This window comes from Aquarana catesbeiana, linkage group LG03, assembly GCF_042186555.1.
Source record: "Aquarana catesbeiana isolate 2022-GZ linkage group LG03, ASM4218655v1, whole genome shotgun sequence".
NCBI classification, from domain to species: Eukaryota; Metazoa; Chordata; class Amphibia; order Anura; family Ranidae; genus Aquarana; species Aquarana catesbeiana.
This window is the reverse complement of record NC_133326.1, coordinates 642,569,865-642,591,126: the sequence shown is the minus strand read 5'-3', so window position 1 is coordinate 642,591,126 and position 21,262 is coordinate 642,569,865. Positions and strand designations below refer to the sequence as shown.

General features: G+C 43.1%; 1 protein-coding gene across 2 annotated transcripts in view; it reads left to right on the top strand.

Moving 5' to 3' along the window:
• The window catches only part of TYK2 (tyrosine kinase 2), a 124,075-nt gene that overhangs the window by 22,908 nt on the left and 79,905 nt on the right, over nt 1–21,262 (top strand). For both annotated transcript variants that reach the window (XM_073622562.1, XM_073622561.1), the window contains exons 3-5: nt 2,699–2,878; nt 6,216–6,339; nt 17,764–17,917. In XM_073622562.1, the coding sequence (XP_073478663.1) occupies nt 2,701–2,878; nt 6,216–6,339; nt 17,764–17,917 (456 nt within the window). In that variant the 5' untranslated portion in view covers nt 2,699–2,700. The remainder of the gene's footprint in view (nt 1–2,698; nt 2,879–6,215; nt 6,340–17,763; nt 17,918–21,262) is intronic.

Genomic DNA, 21,262 nt, shown 5'->3' with positions numbered 1-21,262 from the left:
GTGATTGTGGTGGCAACACACACGCTGTCTTCTTTTCAGAAATCCTCCCCACATTATGCAATGATAGGAAATAGAACATTTCCACACTCCAGGTCTCTTTTACGTAATGATTAAAGTAGAAATCAAATTTTGTATATTTAGCTTCTTGGGTTAAAGCCGGTTAAAAGTCAAATCACATGTGTATAGCTCACAATTTTAAAGCAGAACGTTCACCCTTGCAGTGTTCCCAGCAAAAGCTGGACATAGTTTGTTTTGGGTTCCTTTTTATTTTATTTTATTTATTTATTTATTTATTTGAGCCAGCAAGCAATCCCCCCCCCCCCCCCCCTGCCGGGACATTGTTTTCTGACCGTCAGATTCTGATTAGGACCGTCGTTGGACTCGCTCCTGAGTCCAGCATGACTCGGCGACCCCCCCCACCGGCGCCTGAGTCATTGGATTGGATTGGATTGACAGCAGTGGGAGCCAATGGCTGCGCTGCTTATCAATCTATCCAATCAAGAGCCAAGAAACCCGGGCATAGACACAGCGCGTCCCCGCCGGGTCAAGTTCCAGGGCTCAGGTAATTAAAACGGGGGGGGGGGGGGGGCTGGTCTCACCTTCAGTGAGAGGAGTAAGGTAAGTAGTACTCCTTATTTCTTCACCCCCTAAATTTAATGAGTATCTAGGGCCCTCAGGGTACAGTAGTAGTTTGATGTACTCTCCTTACAGTTATTAAATGATACAGGTAGATCAGAAATATGTATTTTTTTTTTTTATAATTGGGGACAGTTCTTTATCCTTCAGGTTCCTGGTCCTTTTACAGGGGCTTTGACCACATTCGGTGTGGAGGGGGACTTTTGTGCAGGCCAAATACTAACTAGCCTGGTGCTCCAAACGAGTTTTTTCTTTCAAATTTCTCTTTATATTCTACTTTTGCAAGGAAGTTAAATATCTAAATACATGTACAGTTGTGCTTATAAGTTTACATACCCTGGCAGAATTTGTGATTTCTTGGCCATTTTTCAGAACATATGAATAACACGAAAACTTTTCTTTCACTCATGGTTGGCGTTTGGCTGAAGCCATTTATTATCAATCAACTGTGTTTTTATTCATTTTTTTAAATCATAATCGCAACAGAAACTACCCAAATGACCCTGACCTAAAGGGTCATCTACAGAGTTCTGATCCACAATACAGAAGGTGCTGCAGGAGAATCATTGCTGTTGATCTGTGACATCGTTCCATCAGAAGGTCCATACAACTTCAAGGGTCTTGGGAAGAGTGATTTCCCTGCCCTAGGTGAGACTGTTTTTTAACAGTCACGGTTATCTGGTAAGCAGGCTACCTTTCTCACTTGGGTGTGGAGCTGGATGCACATTTATTTGAAGATTCTGCAGGATTTGTCACTGTCATCACATATGGATTGGTATTTCTGCTTTATGGATTGATTTTTCACTTGGACTTTGTTTTTAGTGCTAATTTGAAAAAAATATTTTTTTTTGAGAATGAGAATGCCAATCAGCAGTGTTCAAACTCTAATCAAGAAGCGGAAAATGAGGGGTTCTGTTGAAACCAAATCGCGGTCAGGTAGACCAGCTAAAATTTCAGCCACAACTGCCAGGAAAATTGTTCGGGATGCAAAGAAAATCCCACAAATAACTTCAGGTGAAATACAGGACTCTCTGAAAACATGTGGTGTGGCTGTTTCAAGATGCACAATAAGGAGGCACTTGAACTATGGGCTGCATGGTCGAGTCGCCAGAAGAAAGCCATTAATACACAAATGCCACAAAGTATCAATATCGCTTACAATACGCCAAACAGAACAGAGAAAAGCCACAAACGTTCTGGCACAAAGTCATTTGGAGTGATGAGATCAAAATTGAGCTTTTTTGCCACAACCATAAACGCTACATTTGGAGAGGAGTCAACAAGACCTATGATGAAAGGTACACCATTCCTACTGTGAAACATGGAGGTGGATCACTGATGTTTTGAGGATGTGTGCACTACAAAGGCACAGGAAATTTGGTCAAAATTGATGGCAAGAAGAATGTAGTATGTACTGGAGGAACATTTGCATTCATCAGCAAGGAAGCTGCGCATGGGATGTACTTTGACATTCCAATATGACAATGATCTAAAATACAAGGCCAAGTCGACCTTTCATTGGCTAGAGCAGAATAAAGTGAAGGTTCTGGAGTGGCCATCTCTGTCTCCTGACCTCAATATCATTGAGCCACTCTGGGGAGATCTCAAACATGCAGTCCATGCAAGACAGCCCAAGAATTTACAGGAATTGGAGGCTTTTTGCCAAGAGGAATGGGCAGCTTTACCATCTGAGAAGATAAAGAGCCTCATCCACAAATACCACAAAAGAATTCAAGCTGTCATTGATGTTAAAGGGAGCAATACAGGGTATTAAGAACTGGGGTATGTAAACTTTTGATCAGGGTCATTTGGGTAGTCTCTGTTGCCGTTATGATTTAAAAAGAGTAAACACGGTAGACTGATAATAAATGGCTTCAGCCAAACGCTAACCATGAGTGAAAGAAAAGTTTTTGTGTTATTCCTATGTTCTGAAAAATGGCCTAGAAATCACAAATTCTGCCAGGGTATGTTTACTTATGAGCACAGCTATATTTTCAGTTCTTTCTTTCAGTATGCTTCACTCCTTTCTAATGGTTTTGTCTTCCCTCTTGTCTACTTCTAGTGATGGCTCTGTGTCAGTGTACAGTGAAGCACAGTGATTCTGACATGGAGGGCTGTACATTCAATGGAGCTGGGCTCAGAGTCTACCTGTACTGGAGCAATGGAAAGGAGCACTATGTCAGCTTTACCCAGACTTCGACTACCGCAGAGGAGATCTGTATTCATATTGCACAGAGGCTCGGTAAGACGCTGGGGAGACTAACACTTTGGGGACAGAAGAGGTTTGTTATTTACAGGGTGACAGACAGGGGGGAGCTATGTGACATGGAGCCTGTCCCTCCCACCACAGGGTGACACCACCCAGGAGGAGCCATGTGACATGGAGACTGTCTCTTCCACCACAGGGTGACACCACCCAGGAGGAGCTATGTGACATGGAGCCTGTCCCTTCCACCACAGGGTGACACCACTCAGGAGGAGCTATGTGACATGGAGCCTGTCCCTTCCACCACAGGGTGACACCACCTAGGAGAAGCCATGTGACATGGAGCCTGTCCCTCCCACCACAGGGTGACACCACCCAGGAGGAGCCATGTGACATGGAGACTGTCCCTTCCACCACAGGGTGACACCACCCAGGAGGAGCTATGTGACCTGGAACTTGTCCCTTCCACCACAGGGTGACACCACCCAGGAGGAGCTATGTGACCTGGAGACTGTCCCTCCCACCACAGGGTGACACCACCCAGGAGGAGCCATGTGACATGGAGACTGTCCCTCCCACCACAGGGTGACACCACCCAGGAGGAGCCATGTGACATGGAGACTGTCCCTCCCACCACAGGGTGACACCACCCAGAAGGAGCCATGTGACATGGAGACTGTCCCTTCCACCACAGGGTGACACCACCCAGGAGGAGCTATGTGACCTGGAACTTGTCCCTTCCACCACAGGGTGACACCACCCAGGAGAAGCTATGTGACATGGAGCCTGTCCCTACCAACACGGTGACACAGACAGGAGGAAGTTGTGTAACGGGTTCATCAAGTTTAAAAAAAAAAAATTTCCCTCCCTGATTTTGGCAGAACTTCAAATTGCAGTTGATTCAGAGAAAAGAGAGCCTTATGAAACAATGGGCTGTTGTATCCTATTCTAAGGAGCTGTGTACATTTTGTACGTTTAGAAACCTGTCCATCACTTTTTATTTACGGTCTACTTTGCTGGCTAGAATTAGTTCGTGTTGAACACTATTCCACATTTTTAAAGCTCTTATCCTCCGGTCACAAAGATTGCCCTTATGTCTTCTGATGATGACCTTCCAGTGAACAACTTTCCAGTAAGATCGCTATATGAACCTTTTATGTGTTTCTTCAAGGTAACCATATTCTCCCTTTTATCACCTGAAATCTCAAACAATATTATTAGCCGTACTCCAGATCAGGGGGGCAGCCTAGGATGACAATACTACACAGATACAGTACAGTGGCAGGAGCTCCAAAGGCCTGAAAAAATGAAAACTAAAGCAGCATCCAGGTCCTTCTATGCTGCAGTATTTTGTATTGCATTTTTATATTTAGATGCACTTTAACCACTTCAGCCCCGGAAGATTTGACTGCTCAGTGACCAAGCCATTTTTTGTGATACGGCACTGCGTCGCTTTAATTCTGCGGTCGTGCAACGCTGTACCCAAACAAAACTGACGTCCTTTTTTTCCCACAAATAGAGCTTTCTTTTGGTGGTATTTGATATCATCTCTGCGTTTTTTTTTTTATTTTTTTTGCGCTATATAAAAAAAAAAAAAAAAAAACAACAATTAAAAAAAAAAAACACAATATTTTGTACTTTTTGCTATAATAAATATCAGCAATTTTTTTTTAAAAAAAGCAAATTTTTTTTCTGTTTAGTGTTTATGCAAAAGTTGTAGCGTCTACAAAATAGGGGATAGATTTATAGCATTTTTATTATATTTATTTTTATATATAATATAAATGTATATGTATGTGTGTGTGTGTGTGTGTGTGTGTGTGTGTGTGTGTGTGTGTATATATATATATATATATATATATATATATATATATATATATATATATATATATATATATATATATATATATATATATATATATAATTTTAGTAGTAATGGTGGCGAACTGCGACATTATGGCGGACACATCGGACACTTTTGACACAATCAGTGCTATAAAAATGCCCTGATTTCTGTATAAAGGTCACTGGCAGGGAAGGGGTTAACACTAGGGGGTGATCAAGGGGTTATCTGTGTTCCCTTACTGTGTGTTCTAACTGTAGGGGGAGGAGACTGACTAGAAGGGATGACAGATCGTGGTTCCTAGCTATTAGGAACTCACGATCTGTCTCTTCTCGCAGAACAGGGATTTGTGTGTTTACACACACACGTCCCTGTTCTGCCTCTCGTGCCCACGATCGTCAGCAGTAATCGCGACCGTCGGCCACGAGCATTGGCAGCCCTGCAGTGCAGTGGGCACGTGCGCTCGGCTGCTGTCCCGCTTAAAGGAGCCGACGTATAGCTACGACGGCTCGATGGAACGTGCCAACCTGCTGCAGTATGAAGGCGGCTGGTCGGCAAGGGATTAAAGTGTAACATAACAACTAGAAGGAACATGTATTTCCACATTACTAATTGGGCTACCAAAAATCAGTGTGTGCTGTAAATTGCCTCCAGCATTGCTCCTTTTTTTCTTCTGGCCTGAGGCTGCCATTTTACTGAAGCTCAGAGCCCCAGCAGTAAGTCATAAAGTGGAACTAAACCTATCGATTTAGCAGTTTCAAAAAAACGTTGCATTCCCGGAATGCTGGGATTGCTAACTGTCATATTTGCTTGTGTCCTCACCCAAACTGTCAAACCATCAAATGGCTGGTGTCTTAAATGATCTCATGTGCAGCACCATGGCAATTGTAGATCAAACGGAAGCAGCTTCCTTGGCTGTAAAGGATAGGACGGTTTGAGTCCTCTTTTAGGCTGTCAGCAGATCGGCCTGTACAAACTCAGCAGTGCCTAAAAATGGAGCGCAACTGAGCATGTGCAGAGCAGGGTGAGATCGTGTATTGCTGGATTTTGCACAGTATAAACACGTATTTTTACTGTTGTACATAGCTATACCTGCAAAAGGAGCCAGCCTGAAGTGATCTAGCAGGACCTAATTATCTGACTGAAGTTCCACTTTAATGTACACACTAGCCGTCTTTGGGGAACTGTGTAAAGTGTTCAGAATCCACATCTATTACAACACCCACCCTTTTTGTCTAAGTTTCAGTTTTCCTTCCTCATAAAAAAAAGTAGATTTCAGTCCTAATAAGTCTTCATTGGCTGTAAGTTATGATATCTTTTTCCAGTAAAAAAAAAAAAAAAACCTTGTAGGTGATTCTGTACCAATCCCACAAATATCTTCCCTACAATAGAAGATTAACTTGCATGTCTGTAGTTGCTGGGTGGAGACCTTTTAATCCCTTTTGTTTGTATGTTTTGCCCATATTAGTGTCCTTATATGACAAATGACCAAATGGACTTCTTGTCATTATATCGCTTTCTATTTTGCAGGAATTACTCCTCTCTGCTACACTTTATTTGCTCTCTATGATGTCCAAGAAAAACACTGGTATCCTCCCAATCACCAATTTAATATTACCAAAGAAATGAAACTGCTTCTCCATTTTAGGATGAGGTTAGTAGAACGTCATTTACTAATCTGCTGCTTTATTCTGTTCCTTTTTATAACATTTATTTAATTCTCACAATTGCTTCATATTACCCCTCCTTTTAATGTGGTTGTAAAGCTCAGACATGAAATCTGAACAAAGCATATCCCTCTATAGTGTGTACTTGTCTGCTGCTTCATTCCTTTTACTATCTGCATGAGTCACTTCTGACAATTTTCCTGACACCAAGCGAAAAATGGTGACCAGGAGGGATGTCCAGCACACAGCCTGTGATTGACGGTCTCCAGTGAAGAGGGATGTGTTCTTCTCACTAAGCTCTACAGAGAGTATTTTCAGCTCTCCGCCCCCTGTTTTCTGACAGCTCAGACAAGCTTTATAAATTCTGGACTTTGAACAGATGTAGAGATTTAGAAGACTGCAGATAAACAGGTATGACTTATGTAGGAGGATTTGTTTCATCTCTTTGTATCACCTGAGACCAGTCACTTTACAGGGTATACAGTGCCTTGAAAAGTATTCATACCCCTTGAAATTTTCCACATTTTGTCAGTTACAACCAAAAAATGTAAAATGTATTTTATTGGGATTTTATGTGATAGACCAACACAAAGTGGTACATAATTGTGAAGTGGAAGGAAAATGATAAATGGTTTTCAACATTTTTTACAAATGGGGAAAAGTGTGGCGTGTATTTGTATTCAGCCCCCCTGAGTCAATACTTTGTAGAACCTCCTTTCACTGCAATTACAGCTGCAAGTCTTTTTGGGGATGTCTCTACCAACTTTGCACATCTAGAGTGTGATATTTTTGCCCATTCTTCTTTGCAAAATAGCTCAAGCTCTGTTAGATTGGATGGAGAGCGTCTGTGAACAGCAATTTTCAAGTCTTGGCACAAATTCTCAATTGGATTTAGGTCTGGACTTTGACTGAGCCATTCTAACACATGAATATGCTTTTGATGTAAACCATTCCATTGTAGCTCTGGCTTTATGTTTAGGATGATGTCCTGCTGGAAGGTGAACCTCCGCCCCAGTCTCGTCTTTTGCAGACTCTAACAGGTTTTTTTCTAAGATTGCCCTGTATTTGGCTCCATCCATCTTCCCATCAACTCTGACCAGCTTCCCTGTCCCTGTTGGAGAAAGGCATCCCCACAACATGATGCTGCCACCACCATGTTTCACGGTGGGAATGGTGTGTTCAGGGCGATGTGCAGTGTTAGTTTTCCGCCACACATAGCGTTTTGTTTTTGGACCAAAAGTTCAATTTTGGTCTCATCTGACCAGAGCACCTTCTTCCACATGTTTGCTGTGTCCTCCACATGGCTTCTCGCAAACTGCAAATGGGACTTCTTATGGCTTTCTTTCAACAATGACTTTCTTCTTGCCACTCTTCCATAAAGGACAGATTTGTGGAGAACACGACTAATAGTTGTCCTGTGGACAGATTCTCCCACCTGAGCTGTGGATCTCTGCAGCTCCTCCAGAGTTACCATGGGCCTCTTGGCTGCTTCTCTGATTAATGCTCTCCTTGCCCGGCCTGTCAGTTTAGGTGGACGGCCATGTCTTGGTAGGTTTGCAGTTGTGTGCCATACTCTTTCCATTTTTGGATGATGGATTGAACAGTGCTCCATGAGACGTTCAAAGCTTGGCATATTTTTTTATATAACCAAATCCTGCTTTAACCTTCAACTTTATCCCTGACCTGTCTGGTGTGTTCTTTGGCCTTCATGATGCTGTTTGTTCGCTAAGGTTCTCTAGCAAACCTCCTGAGGGCTTCACAGAACAGCTGTATTTGTACCGAGATTAAATTAAACACAGGTGGACTCCATTTACTAATAAGGGGTAATATCTATTCTGTAAGAGGCTTGCATTCTGTGGTGGTGGATGATATAGCGCAGCAGGTTTCTAGTTATTATATTTGATTTCTTTGTATCTGGGTTTTTTTTTTTCAAACCGCTTTAATCATGTTTTATTGTGGTTGGTACTTTTTTAGTATTTTTTGTACCGTTTTTGAAGTACCACCGAGTGCAGCGTAGACTCCACCTATAGAAGTATGTATGTGCCATACTTGTGGGGATCCCTGAGAAAACTGGAAATCGCTGTAGTAGTCTTTGCTCTCGGCATGGGCGCCATTCGGTGAACACACTGAATTCAATAGATGCAGAGGGCTTTCTGATTGGACAAGATGAAGAGGTGGGACCGTAGCATCACAATCCAATCAGGGGAAAATGCACGTGTTCATTGGGAAAATTTAAAGTGTTTACTTCATGGCGCCTATATCATGTGAGGGACCTCCTGTGTTCATGAAGTAGCAGGGCAGCTGCGTGGCACGGGACCAGAAGTCCTGTAAAAGTTGCCATAACTTAACTTCAGCTTTTACCACTTGCCGACCACCCTATAGCAGAGCTACTACTGCTACAGAGCTTCCGCTGTGCGCAGGATCACGTGTGTGTGTGTGTGTTGTGGGAGCCGATCAGCGGGTACCGTAGTCTCAATGTCCGCCAGCCCCTGACAAGCATTTGGTGCAGAGCGGCAGTCTGCCTATGTAAACAAGGCAGATTGTCGTTCTGTCAGTAGGGAAGGCATGGATCCTGTGTTCCTGCAAAGCAGGGGCAAATATCCATGTCCTCCCCTAGTAAAAAGCACCTCCCCCACTGTACATAAACACAGACTAGGCACACAGTTAACCCTTTGATCGCCCTAGATGTAAACCCTTCTCAGCCAGTGTCAGTACATTGAAAGTGCATATTTTTCTTTTCAAACAGTAACTTTTATTAGAAATTCCTTTTTACAAGTAAAGTATATGCACAACAAATGTCAAATCAGCAACAAATCAGATAACAAATTGTTATCACAGTTAGACATCCCTATATCATACTGTAAGGTAAGACACCTATTGACGTATAAACCAAAACAGGTATTAGAAGTTTAATGGTACGTTTTGAGCATATGTGTGTTTTTTTTTTTTTTTTTTTTTGTTTAGTTTTTTTTCGGTTTCCACATGATACATAATAAAGCGTCTCCTGGTTAATTGCAAGTTTCAGGGGCTTGTAACCAACATTGCATATTTTTAGCACTGATCACTGTATTAGTGTCACTGGTTCCCAAAAAAGTGTCAAGTGTCCAATGTGTACACCGCAATATTGCAGACCTGCTATACGCCACTGATCACCACCATTACTAGTAAAAATAAAAAATTTAATAGATATATCCCGTAGTTGGTAGACCCTATAATTTTTGTGCAAACCAATCAATATACTTTTTATTGGGATTTTTTTATACCAAAAATATGTAGCAGAATACATATTGGCCTGAATTGATGAATTTTTTTTTTACGGGTGGGAGGGGTGGTTTTTTGTTTTTTTTTTTTGTTTTTTTTTGTTTTTTGTTTTTGTTTTTTTTTTTTTCCTAACATTTAGTTTGCAAAAGCACAGTGCATCATACAATTGCGGTGGATTTTTTTCTCCCCACAAAATACTGTTCCCCATTTTTTTCTTTTTTTTTTTTTCTGTCCCCCCCATCTTCTTGCTTTTGATCTCCTCCAGCGTCTGTCAGGCACTTCTAGTCTACATGCACCTGCTGCAGCATTAGTTGCACATCCTTTCTGTACACTGGCTTCAAGAGAAAGTAAAGCCTCTAAAAAAAAAAAAAAAAATACACCCTGCAAGGCAAAGGCATAATGAGCTAGTATGCATAGCATACTAGCTCATTATGAATTACTTACCTGGGATCGAAGCCCCGGCATCGCCCCTCATTCGCCTCCACCGATGCCGCCATCTATCCTGGAGTGACTTCCAGGTATCGCGGCTCCGGCGCTGTGACTGGCTGTAGCCGCGATGATGTCACTCCCGCGCGCTGGTGCTGCCACTAACTGCATGATTGCCGTTTAGAAACGGCACGCTCAGTGCGCCTACGCCCGATGTCTACGGCGCATGCGCCGTAGACATCGGTGCCGCTATTCCTACAAATATCTCCTAAACCTTTTAGGTTTGTGAGATATTTCTCGCACCTACAGGTAAGCCTTAGTCTAGGCTTACCTGTAGGTTAAAGTGGTTGTAATGGGTTTACAACCACTTTCATGATAGTGACACAAGTGGACCACGCCAATGCCACGCCAGTGTGCTCTCGCAGCCATCAGTATTGACCATATGAACATAATCCTTTATGGCAGGATCACCAGCCATTTTTTAATAATGACAACTGCAGATTTTAAAATATTAATGTATTTTGAAATGACCATAACACCTTTTTTAAAGCTTTTTTGACATTTTAGTGATCAGGTTTAGATGTACTTTCACACTTTACATCCCTTACTCTGAGAATAATCTGTTATTCATGTTGCTGTATATAACCCCCTCTGTAAGGGTGGCTTCCATTGCCTAATTTCAGCCTTATTGTTGCACCATCTGTAATGTCCGGTTAAAGGGACATCTGTGTATGCCTTCCCTAGAGACCACTAATGAGCACTTATGGCCATTGGATTCACTCCTTGTTGCGTAGATGGATCTTCCATCCTACAAATGTGTGCCCTTGCTTCTCATCGCTATGGAAAATAAGTGAATCCGATAGCGATAAGTGCTCATTAGTGGTCTCTAGAGAAGTCCTACAGTTTGGAAAAGAAGAAAGGAAGATTGAAAGCATACCCATGGCTTTAAAAAAAAAAAAAAAATTGCCCTACAATTTGGAATTTTTATATATTTATACGTTACTTTTACTTTATATGTGCATCGGATGCCTGCATTTCACTCCAAACTCTGTTGTTTCTTACGCCAGCCTCCATGTCACTACTGTGTCTCTTGTTATGGACTGGTGGATAGAAATCCAGGTCAGTGAGTATTGAAAACATTAGATCAGCCAGGCTACTGGTGTTTTTGGATAGAGAGGGCAGCCTACTTTATTCAGCATCTGCTTTCTATTGCATGACCCTGTGCTTTTGCCACGCAGAGTAAAGCAGTAGGGTGATTTGATGCCCCCTCTGCTGGGGGAACCTGGCTTTGTTGGCTATGGTCAAACCATAGGCGTTTTAAAGTGACACTAAACTATATTCATGTTCTCCAAAAAATAATTCATACACATCTACTACTTAAAGCGATTGTAAACTGCTGAAGGGAAAAGAAAAAACCTGCAAGACAATGGCATAATGTGCTAGTATGCATCGCATACTAACACATTATGAAATACTTTTTGCAGAATGAAGCCCTTCCAGCGGTGCCCACTCACTTCTGTTATGGCTGACATCTTCCCCCGGTGTTTATTTTGGGTACGTGGGCCCTGCCGCTGTGATTGGCTGGAGCCCTGATGACGTCATTTCCGCGCATGCATGCGGGAGCTGCTGTTTCCGGCACTGTAAGCCAGATCTTCAGAGTGCATGTGTCGGTGATGTCGTCAGCTGCATGCACTCTGAATATCTCCTAAAAAAATAAATTAAGGAATGTAGGGAACTCTGGATGACAGGACTGGCCAGAGATGATGTCCGCAGTATGGGGTGGATGGAAATCAGACAAACGGATGTCTCAGAACACTTGGGCAGCACTTCAAGAGTAAAGCAATTCTCTAGAAAAAACAAAAGGCGCCTCTAAGTGCAGAATTACCAGAGTTTAATCGCCCAAAAAAAGATAAAATACACTTACTAGAAATCAATAAAAACAAGGCTCACTGCCGGCAGCGCAGCTGTCTTCTCTGGTGCTTCCTCCTGCGACCCCCTTCTGCTGGTCAGTTGGGATCTCCTCCACAAAGCTGCACGTTGGATCAGATCTGGGACTACCTGACGCTGGACTTCCCTTCTTACTCATCATGACGAGCTTTGTTTTTATTAATTTCTAGTAAATTAATTTAATCTTTTTGGGCAATTAAACTGTGCAAATTAAGGAGATATTAACAGTACTTATAGGTAAGCCTTATTATAGGCTTGCTTGTAGGTACAAGTGGTGTAACTGAATTTACAACTTTTTTCAACTTGGAGATGCCAGCCCACACACTCACTGACTGAATACATTGCACCAACGTCAACCCATTCGGGTGCGGTTTTGGTTGCCTGCTGTCCCTCCCTCCCTTCCCTCTCCTACATATGGGGGGTTGGTAGATAAGATCCCTCGTAAGATACACCTGGTCCACCACCCGCTCACTTGGAAGCTTGTGCGACACGGGGAAGACGGGGGAGCAGAGGAGAAATCGCACTATCCTAAATACTCTACAATATTAGAACTGACTCTACAACGCTAAAAATCCTACAATAGTGGACACTCATCCTCTGAAGAAGGGTCGAAACGCGTCAGGATTCACACATACAGCTTCCGTTGTTCCACATATACCGTATTGTATATTGCCCTTATTTATAGGCATTGTCTGTTCTTATCTTTAAGGATTCAACACTTGTAATAACATTGGTTGCCCTGTGGCACATTGTGCCTTGCATTGGTTTTAATTGTATGAATTGTCCGTTGCTACTGTATGCCATATCCAGTTCATGCCTCGACTAATAGTCAATACTCACTCCCAATGTCCTTTTTAATATACTATTCATATTTTTTGTACTAATAAAATTGAAATTTTTTCAACTATTATACTGCATCTCATTGGCTGCTTTAAAGCCCCGTCAGGGGGTTCTTGGATTTTTCATTTACTTTATGGGGTGCGCGGCCTTCCCGTCTACACTCATGTGAGTGTCTTTTGTTGCTTATTCTGAATTTACAACCACTTTAAAGTGTTACTAAACCCTCGTGTGTGGGTGTGTGTGTTTTTTTTTTTTTTTTTTTTTTATATTTATTTTTTTACATTAAAATAACAGACATGTTACACTTCCCTGCTCTGTACAGTGGTTTTGCACAGATCAGCCCCGATCCTCGTCTCAGGTTCCTCGCCAGTGCTCCTGGCCCCTCCCTCCTGCTGGGTGCCCCCAAAGATGCTGGGGGCATCCAAGCAGACGCGCTCCTGAGGCGCAGCTCTGTGTGTCAAACACGGAGCCATGACTTTGCCCTGCCCCCTCCGTCTCCTGATTGGCTCACTGGCTGTGATTGACAGCAACAGGAGCCAATGGTTCCTGCTGCTGCCAAAAGCCAAACAGGAGTGTGAGTCCCCAGAAAGCCAAGGCTCTCGTGGACATCACTGGATCGAGAAGGGGCTTGGGTAAGTATTAAGGGGGCTGCTGCATACAGAAGGGTTTTTTTTTTTTTTTTTTTTACCTTCATGCATTCTAAAAACCTTGTGCCATTACAACTAGTGGTGCACCGAAATTTCAGCTACCGAAACATCTGCTGAAACATAAACTGGTGATGGAAGCTGAAATAGGGGCGGGGTCTGTCTGGGTGGCGCCCATTATGGGGGTGTCATCCTGGCGCACCCCAGTCCTTCCCTCACTCCTCCTTTCCTCCCTCCTTCCTCTCACAGAGTGACGATCTCCGTGTGTCACGGAGCTGAATTGCACGGGCCGCAGTAACATTGAATCAGTAAAAATAAAAGAGGATACCATCCAATTAGGTCATAGTGGTTGCCACCATCCCTGATACAAGAAAAAAAGATAACCCCCTCGAAATTGGTGGGACTTTGAAGGCAACGGAGTAGTAAAAAACAATTTTATTGATACAAATATACAAATGTACAAAAATGAAAAAACAACACATAAATCAAATAATGTATAAAAGACACTAAAAAATATAAATATGCTGGTGTAATGGTCAAATGTATATTCGTGCAGTCTTCCACGTGGGCCTACGCGTTTCGGGACTGAATAGAGAGTCCCTTCATCAGGGGAAACTTGTGGGAAGAGTCACACCAAGCATGTTTATTATAAGAAGCTCACTGCCAGGTCCCGGAGGCAAATCCGTCAAGAACGCCCGAAATGCCAAAGGAGGGCGGGACGTATGGCTGGCCCCACCTTATCCACACTGGTCCCCCCCGTATGACGCCAAACCGGCAAGGCTCGCTGGAGGGAGGTTGGTAATATCTTAGATGGAGCCCAAATGGATGGAACCCAAATAGATATCCCGATAATAGCACGGAACCTAGAGGCCGACAAAGTATGGAGAAAGAGCCAAAAAATCCAGGGGAGAAAAAAACACCTTGTGCAGATGGGTAGCTCCAGTAGTTCTATTTGGTAAGTAATTACTTCACAACAGCAAAGTCATAAAGAAACCGGAGCTGTCTCCCGCTGTCCTAATGCTCATCCGTCAGAGTAACGCCGCCGCCGACCAGGACAGTGTCCCTCCAGCGAGCCCTGCCAGTTTGGCGTCATACGGGGGGACCAGTGTGGATAAGGTGGGGCCAGCTATACGCCCCGACCTCCTTTGGTATTTCGGGGCGTTCTTGACGGATTTGCCTCCGGGACCTGGCAGTGAGCTTCTTATAATAAACATGCTTGGTGTGACTCTTCCCACAAGTTTCCCCTGATGAAGGGACTCTCTATTCAGTCCCGAAACGCGTAGGCCCATGTGGAAGACTGCACGAATATACATTCGACCATTACACCAGCATATTTATATTTTTTAGTGTCTCTTATACATTATTTGATTTATGTGTTGATTTTTTCATTTTTGTACACTTGTATATTTGTATCCATAAAATTGTTTTTTACTACTCCGTTGCCTTCAAAGTCCCACCAACCATTTCGAGGGGGTTATCTTTTTTTCATTGAATCAGTGTGACGTGATCACAGGAGACGGGACATTGTTACTGCGGCCCAGGAAATTCAAATCCAGCTCCGTGACACATGGAGATCGCCGCTCTGATCCGGGCACTGGTGAGGCTGCATCTTCTCTTCTGGGCACTGGTGAGGCTGCATCTTCTGGGAGGCTGCAGCTGATGGACACTGATGAGGCTGCATTGATCTTTTGTATTATGTCTGCAGTCTCTGACCATCTCCTGCATCATATCTGCTAGAGGTGCACCGAATGGAAATTTTGCAAATACGATGCAGACATGATACAAGAGATGGTTAGAGACTGCAGGCTGCATTTTTCTTGACCTTTCTTGCACTAAAAGGTACCAATAATGGCCAAAAATAAATTCATATTAATTTAAATTGACGATATTAATTAACCACTTCAATACTGGGCGCTTTCACCCCCTTCCTTCTCAGGCCAATTTTCCGCTTTCAGCGCTCTCGCACTTTCAATAAGAATTGCGCAGTCATGCAACACTGTGTCCAAATGAAATTTTTATCATTTTGTTCACACAAATAGAGCTTTATTTTGGTGGTATTTATTTACAAATCATTTTTTTTTATTTTTTGCGAAAAAGCGGAAATTAAAAAAAAAACCCAACATTTTCTACTTTCTGTTTTAAAAGAAATCCAATAAAATCACATTTTATCATAAATTTAAGCCAAAATGTATTCTGCTACATGTCTTTGGTAAAAAAAAATCCAGTTAAGTGTATAATAATTTGTTTGTGTAATTGTGTACATATGTGCACAGATGATCACGGACATATGTGTGCAGGTGATCATTGGGACATATGATTTTACTGTTACATATGTGGGACAGATGTATGACGGCTCATACTCACTGATCACCGGCTGGCTGCAGCGATCGCCTCTCCTCTCCGACAACTTCCGTGTGAGGAGAGGAGAGCCGATTGCCTAGCAACACAGTCGTCATGTGATCAGGAGGGCCAATCACAGAGCCCTCCTGCTGATCGGAGATGCGCCATGTCCGGGTGACACGATCGCATCGGGATAGTGCCACTGCGAGGGCACGCATGCGCGCGATTCCCCCTCCTTCTGAGGGATGTTCCTGAACATCCATTCAGGAGGAATCTCCCACCCAGCCGTATATGTGCAGTGGCCGGGAGGTTAAAGTCGAATATAATACAATTTTATATATAAAAATATAAATATTTTTTAAAAACTGTAATTTTCGGCAAAGTGCATCCTGCATTTTTGGTTTCGGCACCAAAATTTTCCATTCGGTGCACCCCTATTTACAACCACTTTAATGGCCCTGTAATGTATTTTTTCAAGAAAACTTTTGTACTGCATTTGCCTGCCCTAGTAATGTTCTCCATGAACTATCGAGCCTCTCCTTTTTCCCCTGGAAATGAGCAGTGCATGTTATGCTGCGTACACACGAGCGGACTTTTCGACCGGACTGGACCGACGGACCGAGTCCGGCGGACAATTCGACCGTGTGTGGGCTTCATCGGACCTGCAGCGGACTTTTTCGGTCGAAAATCTGACGGACCTTAGATTTGGAACATGTTTCAAATCTTTCCGACGGACTCGAGTCTGGTCGAAAAGTCCGCTCGTCTGTATGCTAGTCCGGACGAAAACCGACGCTAGGGCAGCTATTGGCTACTGGCTATCAACTTCCTTATTTTAGACCGATCGTACGTCATCGCGTACGAATCCAATGGACTTTGGTGTGATCGTGTGTAGGCAAGTCCGTTCGTTCATAAAGTCCGTCGGAAGTCTGCCGAAAGTCCGTCGGATAGACCGTCGGACCAGTCCGGTCGAAAAGTCCACTTGTGTGTACGCGGCATTAGTTGTATCCCTGTGCACTGTTCTATGTACATTACAAATCCTATAGTCCAACTCAGAGGTGGCTACATTCATTTATTTATTTTTTTATATAAAGTCTGTTTATTGAATAAAAATAAAGGAAGTTACATACAGTAGAAAATCTTGACATGTGTCGTATTCAATGTACAGTATTTGGTGTAAAACATATAATTATATCCCTCATTTTAATATATTTTCATGTAAGACATTCACATTGGTACCATGTACAGTCTACTTCTTGGCTACATTCATTTATACATGCATACAGTGGGACCACTAACAAAACCTTCTAGTAAGATGGATCACATCAGAAAAAAACGAAGTTGGATATTTGGAGGAGGCTGAGAGCAGTTTATCTGAGTTAGGAGTTCATACTTGAATAGACTTGAGTTTTAAACCTGAGTTTAGGAAGTACATGCACTATTTGGTAACCTTGGCTAAATTACATTCAGGATGGCAGTAGGTCTGGGTATACTGTATTTATCTTACTTTCTATGTGATTGCTGAGAATATGCCATTGTTGCTTTTTTATCTGAGGACATGCGCAGATCTATGCGTTTTTCATGTGTAAATGCATTTCTGCCCATATTCATAAATGAAATCTTCTTACTTCACCATTGGTGTGGTCAATGGTGCACTCCAACACTGCAACATGCAGCTGTTTGTTTGATGCGTTTTTCCGTAGGGCCAGTGATGGGCATCCTCATAAGATGCTTTTTACTGAGCTGAAAGAGCCCTTTAAAAAACGCAGCTTGTTTTGAACTATTTTCATACAGAAGGTAATCTTCCTCCCTCTTATGCATTTATTTATTTTTTATTTTTTTTATAATTACTCCCACTTCTCTGTCTGTTCTCACATATGTCTGTTAAACCTCTCACTATAATACGTTCTTCTTTTTTGTCTAGTATTGTATAAGCACCCTGTTTGTTTATTTCAGGTACTATTTCAGGAACTGGCACAGCATGAATGAGAAAGAGCCCATAGTCTGTCGCAATGTGCCTAAAATCAGCGACAGTAGCGAAGACAAAAGCCGGGCTGAACAAGCTGGGGCTATCCTGGACTTGGCATCATTTGAGTATTTGTTTGAACAGGTAACATTTCTCCAGCAGCAGACAGGAGGGGTGTGTATTTCTCAGGTATTCAACAAGAGAAGTTAAATGACCTCTTAAGAAAACAATTGGCGCCTGTTTATGGACATGTGACAGTATTTCACGGCCTAATGTATCAGAACCGTGTTTTGCCCATAGCAAACAACCTGGTTATACTTGAGTTTTAGATGTTCAATCAAAACCACAAACTGACGGCCTCTAATTATTGCACAAGGAGCTGTGTTAATGCAGTAACCCTATTACATTAATTGGGTTATTGTTAATGCAGTGGAGGGCAAGAGAAGACAATAGCCTTCTCTTCTCTTGCCCTCTTGCCTTCTCTTCTCTTGCCTTCTCTTCTCTTGCCCTCTCTTCTCTTGCTCTCTTGCCTTCTCTTCTCTTGCTCTCTTGCCTTCTCTTCTCTTGCCCTCTTGCCTTCTCTTCTCTTGCCTTCTCTTGCCCTCTCTTCTCTTGCCCTCTTGCCTTCTCTTCTCTCTCTTTTTTTTTTTCTTCTCTTGCCCTCTCTCTTCTCTCTCGCCAAGTCTTCTCTCTCGCCCTCGCCCGTCCTCGTCCCTCTTCTCTTGCCCTCGCCCGTCCTCGTCCCTCTTCTCTTGCCCTCGCCCGTCCTCGTCCCTCTTCTCTTGCCCTCGCCCGTCCTCCTCCCTCTTCTCTTGCCCTCACTCCCTCTTGCGCTCTCCTCTTCTCTCGTCCTCCCTTCTTTTACCCTCTCTTCTCCTGCCCTCTCCTCTTCTTCTTTTACCCATTCTTTTCTTGCCATCTCTCCTTTTTTCTTGTCTCGCCCTCTCCTCTTCCCTTTGCTTGCCCTTTCGTCTCTTGTCACTCTTGCTTCCTCTCGTCTCTTGTCTCTTGCTCTCTCCTCCCCCTTTTTTTTTTTTTTAATTTATTTTATGTAATCTTTATTTAAGAAACATTTTTCATACAAAGAAAAATAGAGCGTCACGTGTCGCATAGCAAACGTGTACAGTGTAATGCATAGAGAAGAAAAGTAACATTAGATGGTATCAAGAGTGTCAATGTTCTACCTCAGTAACGAGGCTGTACCATTTGCTATGAAAAGAAAAACAAAGGTAAAGTACAATTTAAGAGTTTGCCAGGTACCCTAGCTTTTGCATCCAACCTAAGTACCTCAGGGTGCAGAAAAGTTTTATAATCGAGGGTTGAAGCTGTCCTTCTATGGAAGGAGAGCCCGTCCTAACCGGGTGGGCCATCCTCCCGTGAGGGGCATCTCAGCAGAAACATATCATTGGGACCTGGACTATCTTCTCCAAGGTTGACTGAGATACTGTATAAGGGGGAAAAAAAATGTGCTTTCAAAGAAAAATTGCTCATAAAACAGCAGCAACTCTAATGTGTGATATCACAAAAGCAACATAAAAATTAGAACAGAGTCGTGCTTATCCTTAACACAAATATCTAACCATAAGCCTCTCAGCATGTGCATCAATTTGTCCAATGTTACAAACCCTCTTTGTTGGAAAAGAGGTTTGCACAAAATTGTATAGCATAAATATCCCATATAGCACAGTCCTGTATCAGAGGAAAAAGGAGAAAGGTGCAAAAACAGAAAAGTACAAGAACAAGACTCGGGTAATGGCTGCGTTGTTTAAGTAGGTACCCTCAACAAGGACCTTGCTAACTATATCAAAGCAACGTCTAAACTAGATGGGACCTGAGCAGGGTCCGAGATGTGGTCTTGCCATGTTGCCCAAATACTAGATAAGCGCTGTCACCTGTCCTTGCATTTTGCCACCTGCTCCTCAGCTTCCATGATTCCATTCACCTTCCTGAGCCATTCCTCCCTATTGGGCGCCCTTTTCCAGCAAGTAGGAATCAGTCTCTTAGCCGGGACAATGGGATGTCTACATCCAAGACAGTTTTTATCTGATCTTTTAATATCTGACCAAAAAGGACGAATCTCTGGACACTCTCACAACAGGTGCAGGAGCGTGCTGCGCTGGCCGCAACCTCTCCAGCAAAGATCTGTCAAAGGGTATATACGTGTCAATGGAGCTAGAATGTGTTAATTAGAGATGTGTAATTTGGTCAGCTGAAAGCTCTGTCCCACGGTCACGCTCCCATTCTCGAATGAAAGCAGTGGTCGAAACCAATTGTTTATAGAGTTCCGAGACTACTGAAGGTGGAGTAAGAGCTCTTTCTCTATAAACGGTCAACAAAATGGGGTAAGGGTAGATGGTGTTTTAATAAGAGTGCCCACAGGTGGCACAGAAATGTTGCAATTGCCTGTGGTGCCAAAAATTCATGGGGAAAACAAATCTCCCTTAAAGGTGTCCAGGAAGAGCAGCTTACCGTTTTCTAAAAATTTACCACAGCTAGGGTTGCCATCAGCACCCATGGTCCAAAAAAGGCCATGCATTCCCCAGAGGAAACCACAAAAAAGCCACCTACAGTGGCCAACGGGGATACCGAGGGAGCCAGAGAAAACCATCTCAGACTCTCAAAGCGTGAGTCCTTAGTGGAGATGTTGACAGTCCTTTGTATTCTCGGGGTAACCATGGGGCATAGGATAAATTGCAGCCCACCAGGCGTTTCTGCAAGGAAACCCATAGTTTAGTATGAGTGTGGAAGCACCAATTCAAAATGCTTTGAACAATAGCCCTATAATACCGTCTCATGTCAGGGAGTCCCAATCCCCCCACCCGTTTGGAAGGTTGGAGCACTACCATTGCTATACGTGGCTTCCTCCCATTCCACACAAATCCAATGAGCATGCTCTGGAGAAAAAAAGTTTTGGGGAATGGGCAGCATTTGCATGAGGAAATGACCCTAGGGAGCACATTCATCTTAATAATATTGACACGACCCAGCCACGTAAAGGCAATTTTTGTCCAGGTCTGTAAGTCCTTGCGTAGGACGGTCAACAGCGCAGGGTAGTTGCTATAATATAGTGTCTCAAAGCAGTCGGTGAGCTGAACCCCTAAATATTTAAAGTGGATGTAAACCCTCACATATACCCAGTGAATTGAACAGCCTCAGATGATACACAGAGATGAAGCAAATCTCTCTACATAAGTTTTACAGGCACATCTGCTGTCTTTCCCATTCTATATTCTTTAGAATTCTTATATCGGGTTCAAATTTTTACTTCCTCGTTCTGCCCTGGGAGTGTAGTCTTGGCTTACACTGGGAGACAGCTGATTGGAGGAAAGGCGCACCCCCCTCCACGTAGGTAGAGACTTGCAGAGCTGTGCTGTGACAAGACAAGCTCTCTGCTAATCTATTTATAGCAACCTCCCACGACACAAACTTCAGGCTGCTTTTATCTCTCGAGTCGGAGAACTTGTTTAAGTTATCACGCTAAAAACAGAG